Source organism: Motacilla alba, chromosome 4 (genome assembly GCF_015832195.1).
Source record: "Motacilla alba alba isolate MOTALB_02 chromosome 4, Motacilla_alba_V1.0_pri, whole genome shotgun sequence".
NCBI classification, from domain to species: domain Eukaryota; kingdom Metazoa; phylum Chordata; class Aves; order Passeriformes; family Motacillidae; genus Motacilla; species Motacilla alba.
This window is the reverse complement of record NC_052019.1, coordinates 70,331,928-70,346,303: the sequence shown is the minus strand read 5'-3', so window position 1 is coordinate 70,346,303 and position 14,376 is coordinate 70,331,928. Positions and strand designations below refer to the sequence as shown.

The 14,376-nt window shown below is 41.9% G+C and overlaps 1 protein-coding gene across 50 annotated transcripts in view; it reads left to right on the top strand.

The window, feature by feature from the left end:
• ANK2 (ankyrin 2) overlaps positions 1-14,376 on the top strand; it is a 277,263-nt gene that overhangs the window by 172,901 nt on the left and 89,986 nt on the right. For 46 of the 50 annotated variants that reach the window (XM_038134945.1, XM_038134950.1, XM_038134935.1 and 43 more), the window contains 4 exons: positions 7,447-7,545; positions 10,647-10,832; positions 11,282-11,305; positions 13,151-13,249. In XM_038134945.1, coding sequence (XP_037990873.1) covers positions 7,447-7,545; positions 10,647-10,832; positions 11,282-11,305; positions 13,151-13,249 — 408 coding nt within the window. The remainder of the gene's footprint in view (positions 1-7,446; positions 7,546-10,646; positions 10,833-11,281; positions 11,306-13,150; positions 13,250-14,376) is intronic. The other 4 variants (XM_038134940.1, XM_038134949.1, XM_038134958.1 and 1 more) reach the window with 1 other exon arrangement.

Here is a 14,376-nt window from a genome sequence, read left to right as displayed (position 1 = left end):
AAGTGTTTTTTTCCAGTCAATAATACTTATTCTGAGAACATATTAGCTTTAGGAGGCTGCAGGAGCTCAACATGGCAATTGGAAGGGTGAGGGCTCAGCAGACCAACGCACCATATTTCTCCCCTGCTAGGCTGATGCAGCGGTGACTGCGAGAACCAGGCAGTGCAAATGTTGGCCCTGTATATTTATGGGTGTGGGGACGACTGAGCCACAACCAAATAAATAGAAACATCTTATTTTGGTTTTAGCCCAGTATTGTCCCCCTTCCAGCCCTCAGCCACACAAAATAAATGGATGCTTTCAGGACTGCTTTTCCCTTACCGTGTTTCATAAGGCAGACCCCAAATGCAGTTTTGCATGAGTGCCCAGATTAAAATCTGACACTCTTCCTTGACTAAGCCTTTGGGCCCTCACCTATGGCCCAGCATCAGGGTGGTGTTTTCTTGTGCATGACCAATCTGTTCTTGTCCCATTATTCTCCATCAGCTGCATTTCTACTGCAGGCTCCTTTGGTGTAAAAATGCTATTTCCAGAGCATAGAACGTCTTGATTTCTGACTGACTGTGTTTCAGGCCCTGTTATTACTTTGCTGTTCTTGAGGAAGAAACTGAGATATTTGTAGCCACTAAAATGGAACATCTGTGCTCTTTACATTCAGCATCTGGGCTCAGAAGTGACTTCGACTTGCACTTCCCAAGAGAGGGGCCTTGCAGTGGGGAGGCAGCAGGTGTCATATACACAGTGTTGCTCTTGGAGTCCTGGGTGATTCCTCATGAATGAACTTGCCAAGTTTATCACAGCGCAGGCAGCATCATTTATCCATAGGCTTTGTCATTATTGCTGTGGTGTAAGTATGGACTGGCAAACACTATTTATATTTCTAGGGAATTAGTGGGACAGCTGAAGGGGTGGTGCTATTTTCAGTGTAGGTCTCTGTGTCACTACATTTAAAAAAGAAATATTTATTGCAAGTTACTTTATAATCAGTTTTCTCAAACCAGCAAATAATATTTTAGTTTTTTTGTTGGTTTTTTGTTTAACTGTTTGAACCAGTTTAGGGACGAGCCTCTCCAAATGCAGTAATTCTTATTGTGTTCCTGACTATTTTTCTTATCCTGAATCTGGGGGACTCTGTGGGCCTCAGCATCTGCCATGTGTGATGGATTCAAGAATTGTCACCTAAACGATTGGTTGACACTTGCTGGAGGATTTTACAGCAGGTCAGAATAGAGTAGCTTGCTTTCCCCCATGGGGTGTGCCACTCTACATCCAGCATCTCTATGTGCACAGATACTTAGATCTAATCTCTGTGTCACCCTAATGAGCACTTTGCAGCTTTGCTACAAAAGGAAATGATGGCTCAGGCAAGTGAATATATAATGTACTGCTCACTTGGAAGCACAGAGGAAAATTTCTGCTCTGAAAGCATGTGGTGCTTTCATCAGAAATCCACAGCATTTCATTTGGTTGTGGATGTATCTAAAAGGTGTTTGTACTGAATCCCTCTTATAATGTGGATATAGGAGTTCTTGATTTGAATATGCCCAGTGTTTCTTCAGAGTAGCCCACTTTCTGCTGACTGTATGGCAAAGTGATATTCCTTAGACACCTTAAAATTAAATTATATTAATTTCCCTTTATCCCTTTATCTTTTACCCTTATCTTCACAAATTTCACAGTTGCTGTTAGATTGATGTAACTATAGAAGTCACAGTTCAATTACTTATGAGATTTTTTTAATGAAAAAGAGTCTATTTTTCATTGAAAAACCTCTGTTTTATGTAAAACGTATTTTAATGAAAATAAATATGAAGGTGAATAATTGTGAAAGTTACTGCTATGTTAAAATCCTGGATTCTGATGTAAGCTAAGAGCAACAAAAAAAGAGACTTCAAAAAATTAACATAGGTACCTTAATCTATCCTTAATTCACCCTTTTATACAGAGAATCTCTCCTGCTCAGATATAATCCTCTTACGAAGAGTTTATTTATAGACTGGCTGAAAATAATGCTCTGAGCATAATGCACTGAGCAAAGTTCCCAGAATTGTGATATTGATGGTTCTATCAAGATGTGTAGTTTGAATTTAGCTTGCAGATTGCATTTATTTGTCACCCTCATGTTTCACTGATTACAATTATTATATTGCTTGGGTTGTTGGAGGATTTTTCACTGAGTCACAGAAGGGCTGAGGATGGAAGACACCTCTGGGGTTCATCTTGTCCCCTCCTCTGCTTGAACAAGATCACCCACAGTTGGCTGCCCAGGAGCATGTCCTGATTTTTGAGTATTTCCCAGGATGGAGACTCCAAAGCCTCCCTGGGTAACCTGTGCCAGTGCTTGGTCCCCCTCATAGTAAAAAAATGACACTCAGTTTGTGCCCACTGCTTCTGTTCCTTTCCTTCCCTGCATAGCATTCTCCCCTTTGAGACAGAATAACCTGCTGGAGGTATTTCCTGTCCTGTGGAGATTGCTGGCAGCTGGGATGAGGGGAGCAGTGCCTGCAGGTAGAGCTCTTAAAGTGAGGTGTAGATGTCACTGGCTTAGACTGGTACTGGTGGAAAATGGGAAAACAGGAAGATTGTGTGTTGGTGAACAGAGATTTAGATCAGGATCTTTCTGTTCTTGTTGAACTCGAGCAATATTCTGAAGAACAGAAAAAAACTTTCAAACAGGTCTTGAGCTTGAAGGTCCCCAAATGATCACGATCTTACTGCATAAAACAGTATTTTAGCACAGGACCATGGCGCACAGGTTTACTAATGTGTGTGAGCTGTTTGATGGATAATCTGCTCTTGTCTCATCCTTCGTGTCAATATCTGTTTTTATTGAGTAAAACTAAGTAGGTATGAGCACTTGCTTGTAGACCATTGCATGAGGTGCCAGTTTTCATCTCTTTCCTGGTAATCCCTGTCATTCAATAGAGTCTTAAACAGTTCCTGGAGGCCTATAAAATAATACAAGATATTTACATTCATCTGGGTTTATGTTAACTACATAGTCAAAGGGTACGTTGCTAACTGTTATGAATCCTCTTCAAATAGGCAAGATGTAGAGATTACATATCTCTATTTCCTCCTTTTTTCTATATCAGTATTAAAAAAAATATATTCATATATGGATAAGGTCTGTGGATACAATATGTATATGGACACTCAAGTCCACAGCTAACAGTTCTGTACTGCCTGCAAAGAGGAGCCTTAGTTCCTTGAAAGGAATTTCCTGCAATGAAATAAACCCCCACTGAGCTATGGAACTGCATGATTTCCTCAATACTCTAATAATCCCTCTGCTTCTTCAGCCTGTGTTCTTCATCAGGGCTCGGGGACAATTTAATGATACAAATTCTGAGTCATATATAGACTTGCCAATTTACATTAATAGCTTGAGAAATCATTTGAGAGCTACTCATTTTCTTCAATTAGCCAGTAAATCAGTGAATGTAGTAGAAAGAATGGAGTATGAAATATAATCTGTTTAGTGATAATTTCTCATTCTGACTTTATATTATAGCAGTAAACATCTTGCAGTACACATTTGTGGGGGTAATGAACTTGGAGTATTCTGTTCTCACCACGAATCCTCTGATGAAACCATTGTTTGGAAATGAATGTTATATATCATTACACAATTAATTTCGATTTTTCAGATGGTGCACCAAATCTAAACATACAGACAGAGCACGATTGCACAGCTGAGCTTAACAGGAAAGAAAAATGCAGTTCATTTCCTCTTTTCCAGGTTACAGTCAGTATTCTTCCTTTAATTCTGGGTGGTATGGGATCATAAACTGAATGGAAAGTTACTACTGAAATAAACAGTGCTTACCACTGGCCCAATAAACTTGATGAGAGCCATTCCACGTGCTAAGGGGAGAGGTCAGTCTCCCTTGCAGTATGGCCATGGAGACTCATTTCCCATGGGGTACAGCAGGAGCCACTTGGGGTTAGTGAAACAAAAGTCAAGCGAAAATGTTTTCTTTAGTTTGGGGAGCTATGGGATTTTGAGCTTTGACATATCTCTGGAAGCAGAAGAGAGAGCTGAAGTATTGGTGTACAGCTCTTAGCAACTAAAAGATGAGAAACTGGGAAGGGGATTTTAGATTGACGAAAGGAAAGGAAAGAAATGAAGGGTCTGGTTTTTTGGGTATTTCCATTCAGGAAGTGCAGGACTGAGAGAGAAACTTTCTGTGGAGGAGACAGATAGACAGATGAGAGAAACCATGTGGGGTGGGAGGAAGATGGAACACCTGGGGTCCAGTGGCCAGGGGAGAAGGAAGAGCTCCAGCAGGGCTAGCACGTAATCCCACTGGGCACAGCTCTGCCGAGGAGAGCAGGCATATTGGGAATCCTAAAATAGGAGTTTCCTGGCCAAGGGCCAGGACTGTTGCAGTTGGGGACACTGCAATTAGAAGCTCTGAAACAAGAGCTTCAGAGCTTCACTGAAAGCACACTGAGACAGCAGACTTCTCCCTGCCAGCAGACAAAGTCAGGCTTGACCTTGCCAGGGGGAGAAATTCAGAGGAATGTTTTCCAGCATGTCTGGTAAAGGCAGTTTTGCATGTAGCTCTTAGCATATTGTAATTCCCAAAATGAGCCAGATTTCAACAAAATATCTACAGTAGTTTCAGCCTATAAATAAAGCCTGAAGAAAAACAAAGATACTATGACTTTCTGTGCAAGAATTTTCTTTCTCCTAATTTCTGTAGTTTCAGGTGTGGTTATAGCACAGGTATGATAGAATGGGCATACTTCTCTGGATCTCTGTGTAGAAAAACATTAAGTATTTCATGGTATTAAAAGGTCATGAAGTCAGGTATGTGTTGTTTATAGTCTCCTAATCCAGGATTTATTGTCCTAGTTCTGTTCCAGAATCAGGGACTTGAGTTGATTAAAAAAATTAGATTCTTCAAAGCTTTTAAGCAAATTGATTTACCGTGGCTTGAAAATTGTCATATTCACCCAATTCAGTCAGTGTGATCCTTGTAATATTCCAAGCTGGAAGGATTTTACAACTGGCATGTATTACGTTTGAAAGATTAGACTTTGCCATGAAAATGCTGATGAGGCGAGTGGAAAATTACTATGAGTTATCCCTCGTAGTTTGCCACGTTGCTTCTTTCCGGAGTGGGAAGGAGAGCTGGAACAGCGAGCCAGCTCAGTTACCTGCAGGCTCCTCTGTGCTGTTCCCTACAACTGCAATGGAAAAGAAGCCAATCTGTTCCTAATTCCCTTTGCCAGCTCACGCCTCTGCTTGGCAATCCCCTGCACCTTCCCAGTTACTCAGTGAACAGCCCTCCTTCATTTTATGTTATGATGGGATCTGTTATCTCCCCCTCCTTGTTAAGAGCTGTCTGAGGAGCAGCCTGGAGACCAGAGGTTCCTGAATGCCGAGCTGCTGCCCCAGAGGGGACATGGGAGAGGCTGGCTCTGTGTGCTTCCAGTTTGCTGCCTGGTTTTAGCTGTGATTTGGGAGGAGGAAGCTTCCCATCAGCCTGACCTTATTGTTAAGAGGCTTTTCTTGATGGCTTACCTGAATTTTCCCTCCAGCAACCTTGTCAACTTTTGCTTTTTTGTTTTAGTTGTCATGATCATGCAGAACAGACCTTCCCCCTCCCCTTTAAAGACTGTTTTCCTTCGCTTTGCCCTTTCCAGCCAGAACACCACCCTTTAATAGCCTTTTCTCAAGGGTAGATAGCTTCGCTAAGGAGATACCTTTTTATGCCAGTGCAAGGGCTTTCTTTATTACAGCAGAATGAGCTCCTTGACCAGTGACCAGTCTCTGGAAGACTGCTGTAACCTTCAGGGCGTTTTCTGCAGCATGCTTCTCTTACTTGTCATTCCCTGTGTTGCATAGTTCATTTTATTGGCAGTAGTGCAGAAACTTGTGTTTGTTCCTACTAAATTACCTTTCTAGGTCTTTTGACCACAGTTTCAAATGATGATCCTGTGCTGTGATGGACTTGCAGACTATGTTGGTTGTACTATCTGTGACTATAATAAGAGTCCATCATTTGAATAATTTCTGAGAATATTCGTTAATAACTGACTCCTGTGCAAAGCCACTCAAAACACATCCCCCCAGTTGAAGCACTGAATTGCTGTTAAGTGTTCTCTGGGTGCCATTTTTCAATTCTGTGTCCCAAGTTTGTCGATGGAAATGGCAGGATATTATGCCAAAGCAGCATTCAAAGATTTGCTACAACTTTTATGACAGATATCACACAACATTCACAACATAAATGATGCTTATTGCTTGAAAAGTCCTCTACATTGGTAAACACAGAGGGGGGCTGTAAAGACATCAGTTCTACAATCTCTGTGTTATCTAGTAACTGAAAAATTAGATTTTATTTTATTAGGAAATTATTGTAATGTCTCCACAGCAGGCTTCCTAGAAAGAATAATATTGGCTTCCCTGCAACAAGGTTTTTGGTTATCATCATATTTGTTTTAGTTCTGATAGCTTGTGTGAATGCACAACTCTGTCATTCAGTGTGACAGCACACACGATAATAAAAAATAAAAAAAAAAAAAAAACATGTTTGAAGTCTGGTTCATGGTTTATTTTTTAGCTAAAAGTGGCATTTCAAGCCAGAAGATTTTGTCCTCTTATGTTACATAGTAGTCTACTGAATATTGAAGAATTTTCTAAGGTCTTCTTAGAAATCCAAAAAACTCTTAAAAATAAATTATTGGTCAGGCAGACAGCTCAATTCCATGCCTCTCTTTCACCAAGGTTTTGTAGGTTATTAATTACAATTGTTTGCATTAAAATACTTCATTGCAAAGAAAGAATTCACATTCCTACTGTAGGTTGATTGATTTAGAATTATTTTTTTAAAATTACGTTTTGTCCAGAGCAAATTATTTTAATAAATTTAGGTAATTTTAATGTAAGTTTTAAATCAAATTATAACTGAACCTGCTGTAAATGCAGTTGTTCCTTTGCAAGACTGAGTTCCTTGATGTTGGATGCTTTACAATGTTTTATATATTAGAAGTTTTTCGTAGTATGTTAAGCTTTTGCCATCTCTACTGAGCTTGTCAGAAGGTATGGACTTCATGGTCTCCAGGGGATGACGTCTTCAGTTAAGTAAATGTAATAAATGGAGGAAACTCTTGCTTTCCTGTCAGCTTTCATAAAACATTATTCCCAGCTTTACATCACTGAGCGTTATCAGCAAGGAATAGCTGTATTAAAAATTAGCGTGTCCGTTGCTTCCTGAAAGTGTGTCAGAAGAAAATGAGTGTGAAAGCATGGAGAGTTCTGTGAGTTGAAATGGCATTGGACATGACTGTATGAAGGGGAAAATACAAGGTTGTTCTTTTTACTTTGAGTTACAAGAACACAAATGCATTTTTAGCTGTGTATCCACTTGTGGTTCATTATTGTTGGTACATATCATTTCAATGTGACATGGTTTTCTCCTGTGTCCTTCCTAGAATGGCTTTACTCCTTTGTACATGGCAGCTCAAGAGAACCACATTGAGGTGGTGAAATATCTCCTGGAGAATGGAGCCAACCAAAGCACAGCTACCGAGGTGAGGGGGTTTTCTCACATTTTTCTTTGCCTGTGTGTTCAGATCACTTGAAGTCAGAACTGTGTGGGCTGTCTCCAGAGGGCTTGTCTGTGTCAATTGGCATCAACAGGTCATTGTTAGCGAGCTTTGTTTTAGAATCACAGAGTTGTTTAGGTTGGAAAAGACCTCTCAGATGGAGTCCAACCATTAACTCATCACATTCAGAAGTGCTGAGGCTCTCTGTGGTGCTGGGCTCACAGAACCATTTGGGAGGTCACCTACTGCAGCCTCTCACTGCTGTTCCCTTAAGTTACACTGATTCTGAGGCTCTCCTGTGACGTGGTGTAGCTTGTGAGTATTCATTATTGGCTGTGACTAGTGTAAATTGGAAACCAAATGGCTAACAAGGATTGCATCAGTGAGCTTGGCAGGCTGTTGTCTTCATGGACACTTGATTTCTACTGCTGGGCCCCATGGGTGTAAATAGGCAGCAGGATGGTATTAACTGGGGATGTGGATTGTAAACCTGCAGTAACTCCTGGTAGGAGAGACACCTAAGTTGGAGAGAGGGGACTCCATCTCCAGAGGAACTGAATCCCACAAGCTTCCTTCCACATATTGGGGGGGTTTGGGGGCAAAGGAGAAAACTCGTTGGGCATTAGGACTGTGCTCGTTCTGTTTCCTCTTTCTGCCATATGTTCTTGATTCCAGCCAAGGCAGTGAGTGAACAGGCTCTGTGCTGCAAAGTGTGTCATCTTCCTGTTTGTTTTATGGATGTGGATGTGCCATGAGAAGTAGCTATAGCAAAATTCCTCTCTGGTCAGAGCTTTTGTTCCTGTTTATTGTTTCCTCTAGTCTGTCCAGAAACATTCCCTTTGTGGATTGCCTTCACAAGTGGATCCATTTGAAATCTGGTGCATTTATGCTCCCTCTCCTTCCCTTCAAACCTGTCAGTGTTAACAGCTGTCTTGCTGTCCCTTCTCTCAGTGGGTACTGTACTATTTGATGACAGCTCATAAAATAATCCCCTCATAGATGCGGCGATCACATTACATGTCAGCTTTCTGAAACACAAAATCCCATATGATTGCCAGGCAACGTGGCAGAAACACACTCCTTGTGAAGGAGCCAGGTGGAACTGGGGCTCTCCGTGAGCCCAGCCCTGCTGCGGCCCACAGTCACCTGCTGGCAGCCAGCTCCCAGCAACTTCTGATGCCTGGGAATTCGTTCCGTTTGCAGGAATTGTGAGGGTGAGATGGTTAAATTTCACGTGGCCTCTGCTTGAATGCAGACATTCACAGAACACACACTGTAGTCTCGTTTTGTAGAAAAGGCAGAGAGGAGAAAAAATAAACTATATTCCTACTCTGACCCTGACTCCAAATTTGTCTTCTGCCATCAGAAAGATCCGTTTTCACTCAGTGGCTTGTAAAGTAAAGGCTCTTGACCTCTTTACTGCTTAACTGGGTCAGTTTTAGGTTCAGGTCCTGCTGAGGGGATGGTTTCCATGATTGTGTGAGTGTTCCTGAAGGAAGGCCTGAGCCACTATCACTTTCATACGTGCCCAGAGTTCATCTCATGAATAGGATGAAGAAATGGTACATTCACTAAGGTGAGATGACAGCCTGAGCTGTGGATGTCACTGAAATACAGGGAGAAGGTCTTTCTGTTTAGCATCAAAGATTGACCCTCCTTATGGGAGGTGAGGACATGGAAAGCTGTCTCCAAGGTTCAGTCAGCCATGATTTCCAGAGGAAATTAGAGGGAGAATGCAGAAAGAGTTGTGTCCTTCTAGAGAAGGGTGCATGATGAAATGGTGCAAATCAAATGGATGAACTTTCTTTGAAGCCTTGAAACTTGCGCTGCCTTTGGATGCATTTAATTTCCTCTTGCACTTATATATGTGCAGATAAAAAAAGGAGAGTAAGGGTGAGCTCAGTTTCAGAGTCTCTAATCCAGGATTTGTTCTCATGTTCCCAGAGGCAAAAGGCAAATGCATTAAGCCATTTCAACACCTTATGTAGCCCCAATCTCAGAATAATCTTTACGGTTCAGCTGTTTTGTCAGCTGTTCCCTCCTTTTTAATTCACTGTACAGAATTTAATCTCTATTACAGGCAGAACCCACAGCAGTATCGCTGTTACAATGCACCTACCCACAGCTCGACGCAAAAGGGAGAGAAAGTTATTAGATTACTGAGGGGAAAAATTGCCTTGGCAATTCTTTAGATATTTCTTTCAACATATGTTAGCTCTCGTTCCTTCCTAACTTGGCCTTTATTCTTCTCTCATCTTTCCACATTTCTATTCCAAAGCAAAGCTGTCCCATCTCTCATGCAGTTACAGAGCACCTGTGCTTGGGGAGGATGCATGACCAGAACAAGGGTTCAGTTTGAAACTAGAATGAAATATCTGTTAGCCTGTACTACTCCAGCCAGGAGAGCAAGCTGCTATCTTGTTATCATGGGTTTTAAAGCACTGGCAATCCCAGTACGTATGGAGGAACAAGACAATTTTAAACTAATTTAGAAACAGACCTAAAACTATGAATGACAAGCAAAGAGATTTTTTCTTATTTTCCTTTTCTAAAAAACATAAATGTGAAGTTTTCCTCCCCCAAATCATGTTCCTAAACATGATCTGGATTTCTTTGACTCATGGTTCATGTGTAACTTGGAATGGGAACAGCAGCAAATGCATTTGATACACTTCCTTTTTGCCGAAGTGTGAGATATTCATAAACATATTCTCTCTATATTTTTCACTGTTCAGTGCTCAGTGAATTTGCCAAAAAGTTGCTGAAGATATGCTTTGTAGCCCATTTTAAGATGAGACGTAATTAAGAGAGATGCTGTAGAACGATCCTTTTCTTGCATTTGACTTAAAAAAAGATTACTTTGAAGTGTGAAAGATCTTTCAGAGCATTTCAAATATTTGAAAGCCTTTTGAAGGTGTTTGAAAGAGTTAAAATGTTGTGCCTCCGATCTCATGTCCCTGGAGATGGAGTGCAGAGGTGGAAAACAGCTGGGAACGTGCTCCTGGAGTTGGTGTGCACAAAGGGCACGGCGCAGCTCCCTGAGGCTGTCTGGCCATGCTGAGCACCCCTTGTTTCCTGCCCCCCAGGACGGTTTCACCCCTCTGGCTGTGGCACTGCAGCAGGGACACAACCAGGCGGTGGCCATCCTGCTGGAGAACGACACCAAGGGCAAGGTGCGGCTGCCGGCGCTGCACATCGCCGCCAGGAAGGACGACACCAAGTCGGCGGCGCTGCTGCTGCAGAACGACCACAACGCCGACGTGCAGTCCAAGGTAACGGGGCGGGCTCCGGGCCCAGGGACAGCACCTTGAATCCCTGCGTCCTAACGGGGAAACGGAGCTGCTCCGGCGGGGAAGGACAACTTGCTCCATCAGTATCACCCGTAATACCTTGAAGTTTGTGGTGTTGAGCTACACAGTAATTACAAAGTGCTCATTTTTTCACTTTTTAGTTATGCCTCCCATTTCTTTGGTAACCAGCTTTTTCTCATTGTTTGCAAACCAGAAGCCACTGGAACGGAAGCAGAATCACTGCTTCCCTATTAAGTAGGGTATTGGTTTATTGCCCACGGGAGCATAGGTTGTGTTTAAAGTTAATGCATGCTTGAATGGCTTTTCTCATAATTAACAGCATAACTCATTTCAGAAAAAGCAACATAGTTCTTCGTTTTGCGGCCAGTCTTTAATATTGTTCCTCTTTTTCCCAAACCATGCTGCATCAGATGATGGTGAATAGGACGACTGAGGTACCGACATCAACAATTTTTAATTACTCTTTCTGTTACTTATGATTATTTTCACTGCTCTTTGCCAGTATTTCCTTATTAGTTAGCAATAAAAGTGAAGGTGTTACTTTTTTTTTTTAATACATAGAAATTTCTGGCTCAAGACCCCCTGTTTTTATTCCTCCTTTGTCTTAGAATTTCTTTTTGCTCTTGTCAGTATTGAAGGACCTTTTTGAGAATTCACATCAGTCCAAAGGAGTCTGAAGCAAGTAATGGAGCTAAGAGGATAAAGATGCTTTTTTAGCTCAATTTCATTAATTATGAAAATGCACTCACTTGGCATAACTACATCTGGGTGTCTGGCTCAGCCAGTATAATGGTAAAATTAATTTTCTATCTCTTACAATAGTAAGCATAATCAAATTCCCTGGGGTAAATCTTGCTCAGGGCATCTGCTTATTTTTACCATTCTTCTTATTACAATCTTTTCCATAAAGTTTTGCAAAGCCCTCAGGGACAGTACATACTCAGAATTCACCTGCAGTAAATAACACGTTTCTTACACAGATTTTACTTCCACTAAAGATCACGGGCTTGATTGGCTTGGACTGGGATTTTCCCAAAATATCATTGCCACTTTTAGGAGAAAGAAAAAGTTCCAAGGATGAGACTGTTGTTTCAATAGCTGCTTTTCAATAATGGAGTTTCTCTGCTGGAGGAGGGAATGAATTATGGATGCACGTGCCCACGGGAAGGTGCTTCCCTCTTGGTGTATGCACACATGAGCAGGCTGCCAGGAGGCAGCAGTGATGTGAACTGAAGGGTGGCAGCTTCCCTGGGCACCTGCTCCATGGGGCATGCTCTTCCCTGAGGGAAAGGACAACGGGTACTGCAATGCCTGCGGAAGGAGGGCAGCATGTGCCCACATTCCTTTGTTCCAGGAGTAGCTTAAAATGGTGGCTTGCATACCGAGAGGAAGGAAACCTAGCTGAGAACACGCTGTAGTCAAGAAGCCAGAAGTATTCCTCCCTTTCTATAATATCAGCAAGATCCAATCAAATCAGTGTAAAGCTCTTCAGGGAAACCTCAAAAGCAAGGCCCTTTCTACTTGAATTACTTACGAGAATACAAGCTTGCTCTCTGTCCTAGTTTCTGAAAATTTAATCTTTTTTATGTTGTTGTCAAGAGATTCTACATCTCATAGCTGGAGCAGGTTTCACCTTCTACTATTCAAAACACAATAAATAAAATGTGGGTTTTTTTATTTGTGGATTGCAAAGTTTCTTCAGCTCCTTTGCAATCCAAATTGTATATAAATAATTATGATTCCTTTACTATGCTACTAAGTAGTTTCTCATGTAAACCAAACTCTTTAATTGCATTTTAAATAATTACTGCTTTTGAAAAACAAAAACAAAAAAAAAGCCCAACAGGAAATATATTGTCCGTATTTCTATTTCTAAGAGGAGTAAAATAAGAGTCCAGCAACTTCTGTGATTATTTTTCAAATCCCAAGAAATAGATGCAGCGTAAAAGACCCATGTTGCTTCCAAATGGTAATAAGGAACTTGCTTTATTTTCTTTAAGAATGGCTAATACATTAATATTTTCTGTGATGAAAACTGCTCTTATTGGCCACTGATGCAGGAGGTTGAGTTGGGGAAAGAAAGAATGAAGCACTTTTGATAATCTCCCTCCTGAAAACTGGCCTCTCTGCCCAAGAGGCTGTGCTCTAGAATAGGTATTCGCAGTCTGGATAAAATTGACACAATGCGTTAGTCGGGCAGCATTCTAAACTCAGGCTCTAGTTCAGTTGGTGACCTCGCATGAGAAGATTTCCGTAACGAGGGCTGTTTCCCTTTGTAGAGCGGCTTTACCCCTCTGCACATCGCCGCGCACTACGGCAACGTCAACGTGGCCACGCTGCTGCTGAACCGCGGAGCTGCGGTGGACTTCACAGCCAGGGTATGGACTCGCCCCTTCACCTTCCTGCTTCTAGTGGCCTGCAGAAGTGGGAGGGTTTCTTTGGGTAACTCTAGGGCAAGAGCTGAGGGAAGAAAGGAGCAAAGTACTGCTGAAGTTCTGTTGGGATCAAAGATGTCTTTTTTGCAGTAATTCTGAAAGGTTGTCTCCGTGCAATGCCCTGGAGGCTTTGGGAGTTGTGTAACAGCCAGTATTCCCAGCTGGAGGAAGCAGGATGCTTTGGCAGCTCCAGAAAACTGATGTTCTTATAATCTGTCAACTCCCTTTGGCTTTTCTGTTTGTTAGATGTACTCTGGAAATAGATGTAGGATTAATTGGCTTTTTTGGTATTCAGTATTTGCTATACCGCTTGAATTCAATGTTTTCACATCTAACTATATTTCAAAACCAGGAAGTAACGTATATTGCTGGTATACAAATTCAACAATTAAAGAACTAATTAATCACTACTACTCTTTTATGGTAAACAACTGCGGAGTTACATGGTACAGTCTTTTTGCTGTTGCACGTTACGTAGTTTGAAGTGAAAACCTCTGGTAATCTCAACCCAGCTCCCAGGTCACAAGTTTGCTGTTTGATTTTGCCAGACACACTTTGAATTACTTCAGGGTTCTGACTTCCAGACTGACTCCCTCCTGCTTCCAATCTGGAGTAGCTGCTAATATTACCTCTTGCCTCACCCAAAGTGTTTTCAAGGACTTTCAGCCTACACAGCCTACACAGCCTACCACTCCTTTATGCTCTTGGCGCTACACAAGAAGGTTCCTTTGTGTAGGAGTGACGCATTTGTGTCTACTGTGTACGTTGCAGCGATTGAAATGCTTCAGTGTTTTGTGACTATTGGCTCATTGGGACTCTGATACATGTTTGTGTATTTGTCTGGCCCTGGGGCTGCGATGTTTGCTGCTTGGGCAGATGCGCTGCGTCCTTCATTCAAGGACCCTAAAACAATGGAGAAGGACTCTTGCTTAGGAAGGAATTACTAACTCTAGCTTATATGGTGTGTGCCTAGCTCTGATGCTCTAGTACATTCTCGTTTATCCTCTACGATGTGACGGTCTCATTTTTTGTGATCCGAACCCGAATTCACCCCCATTGCACACCTTCAG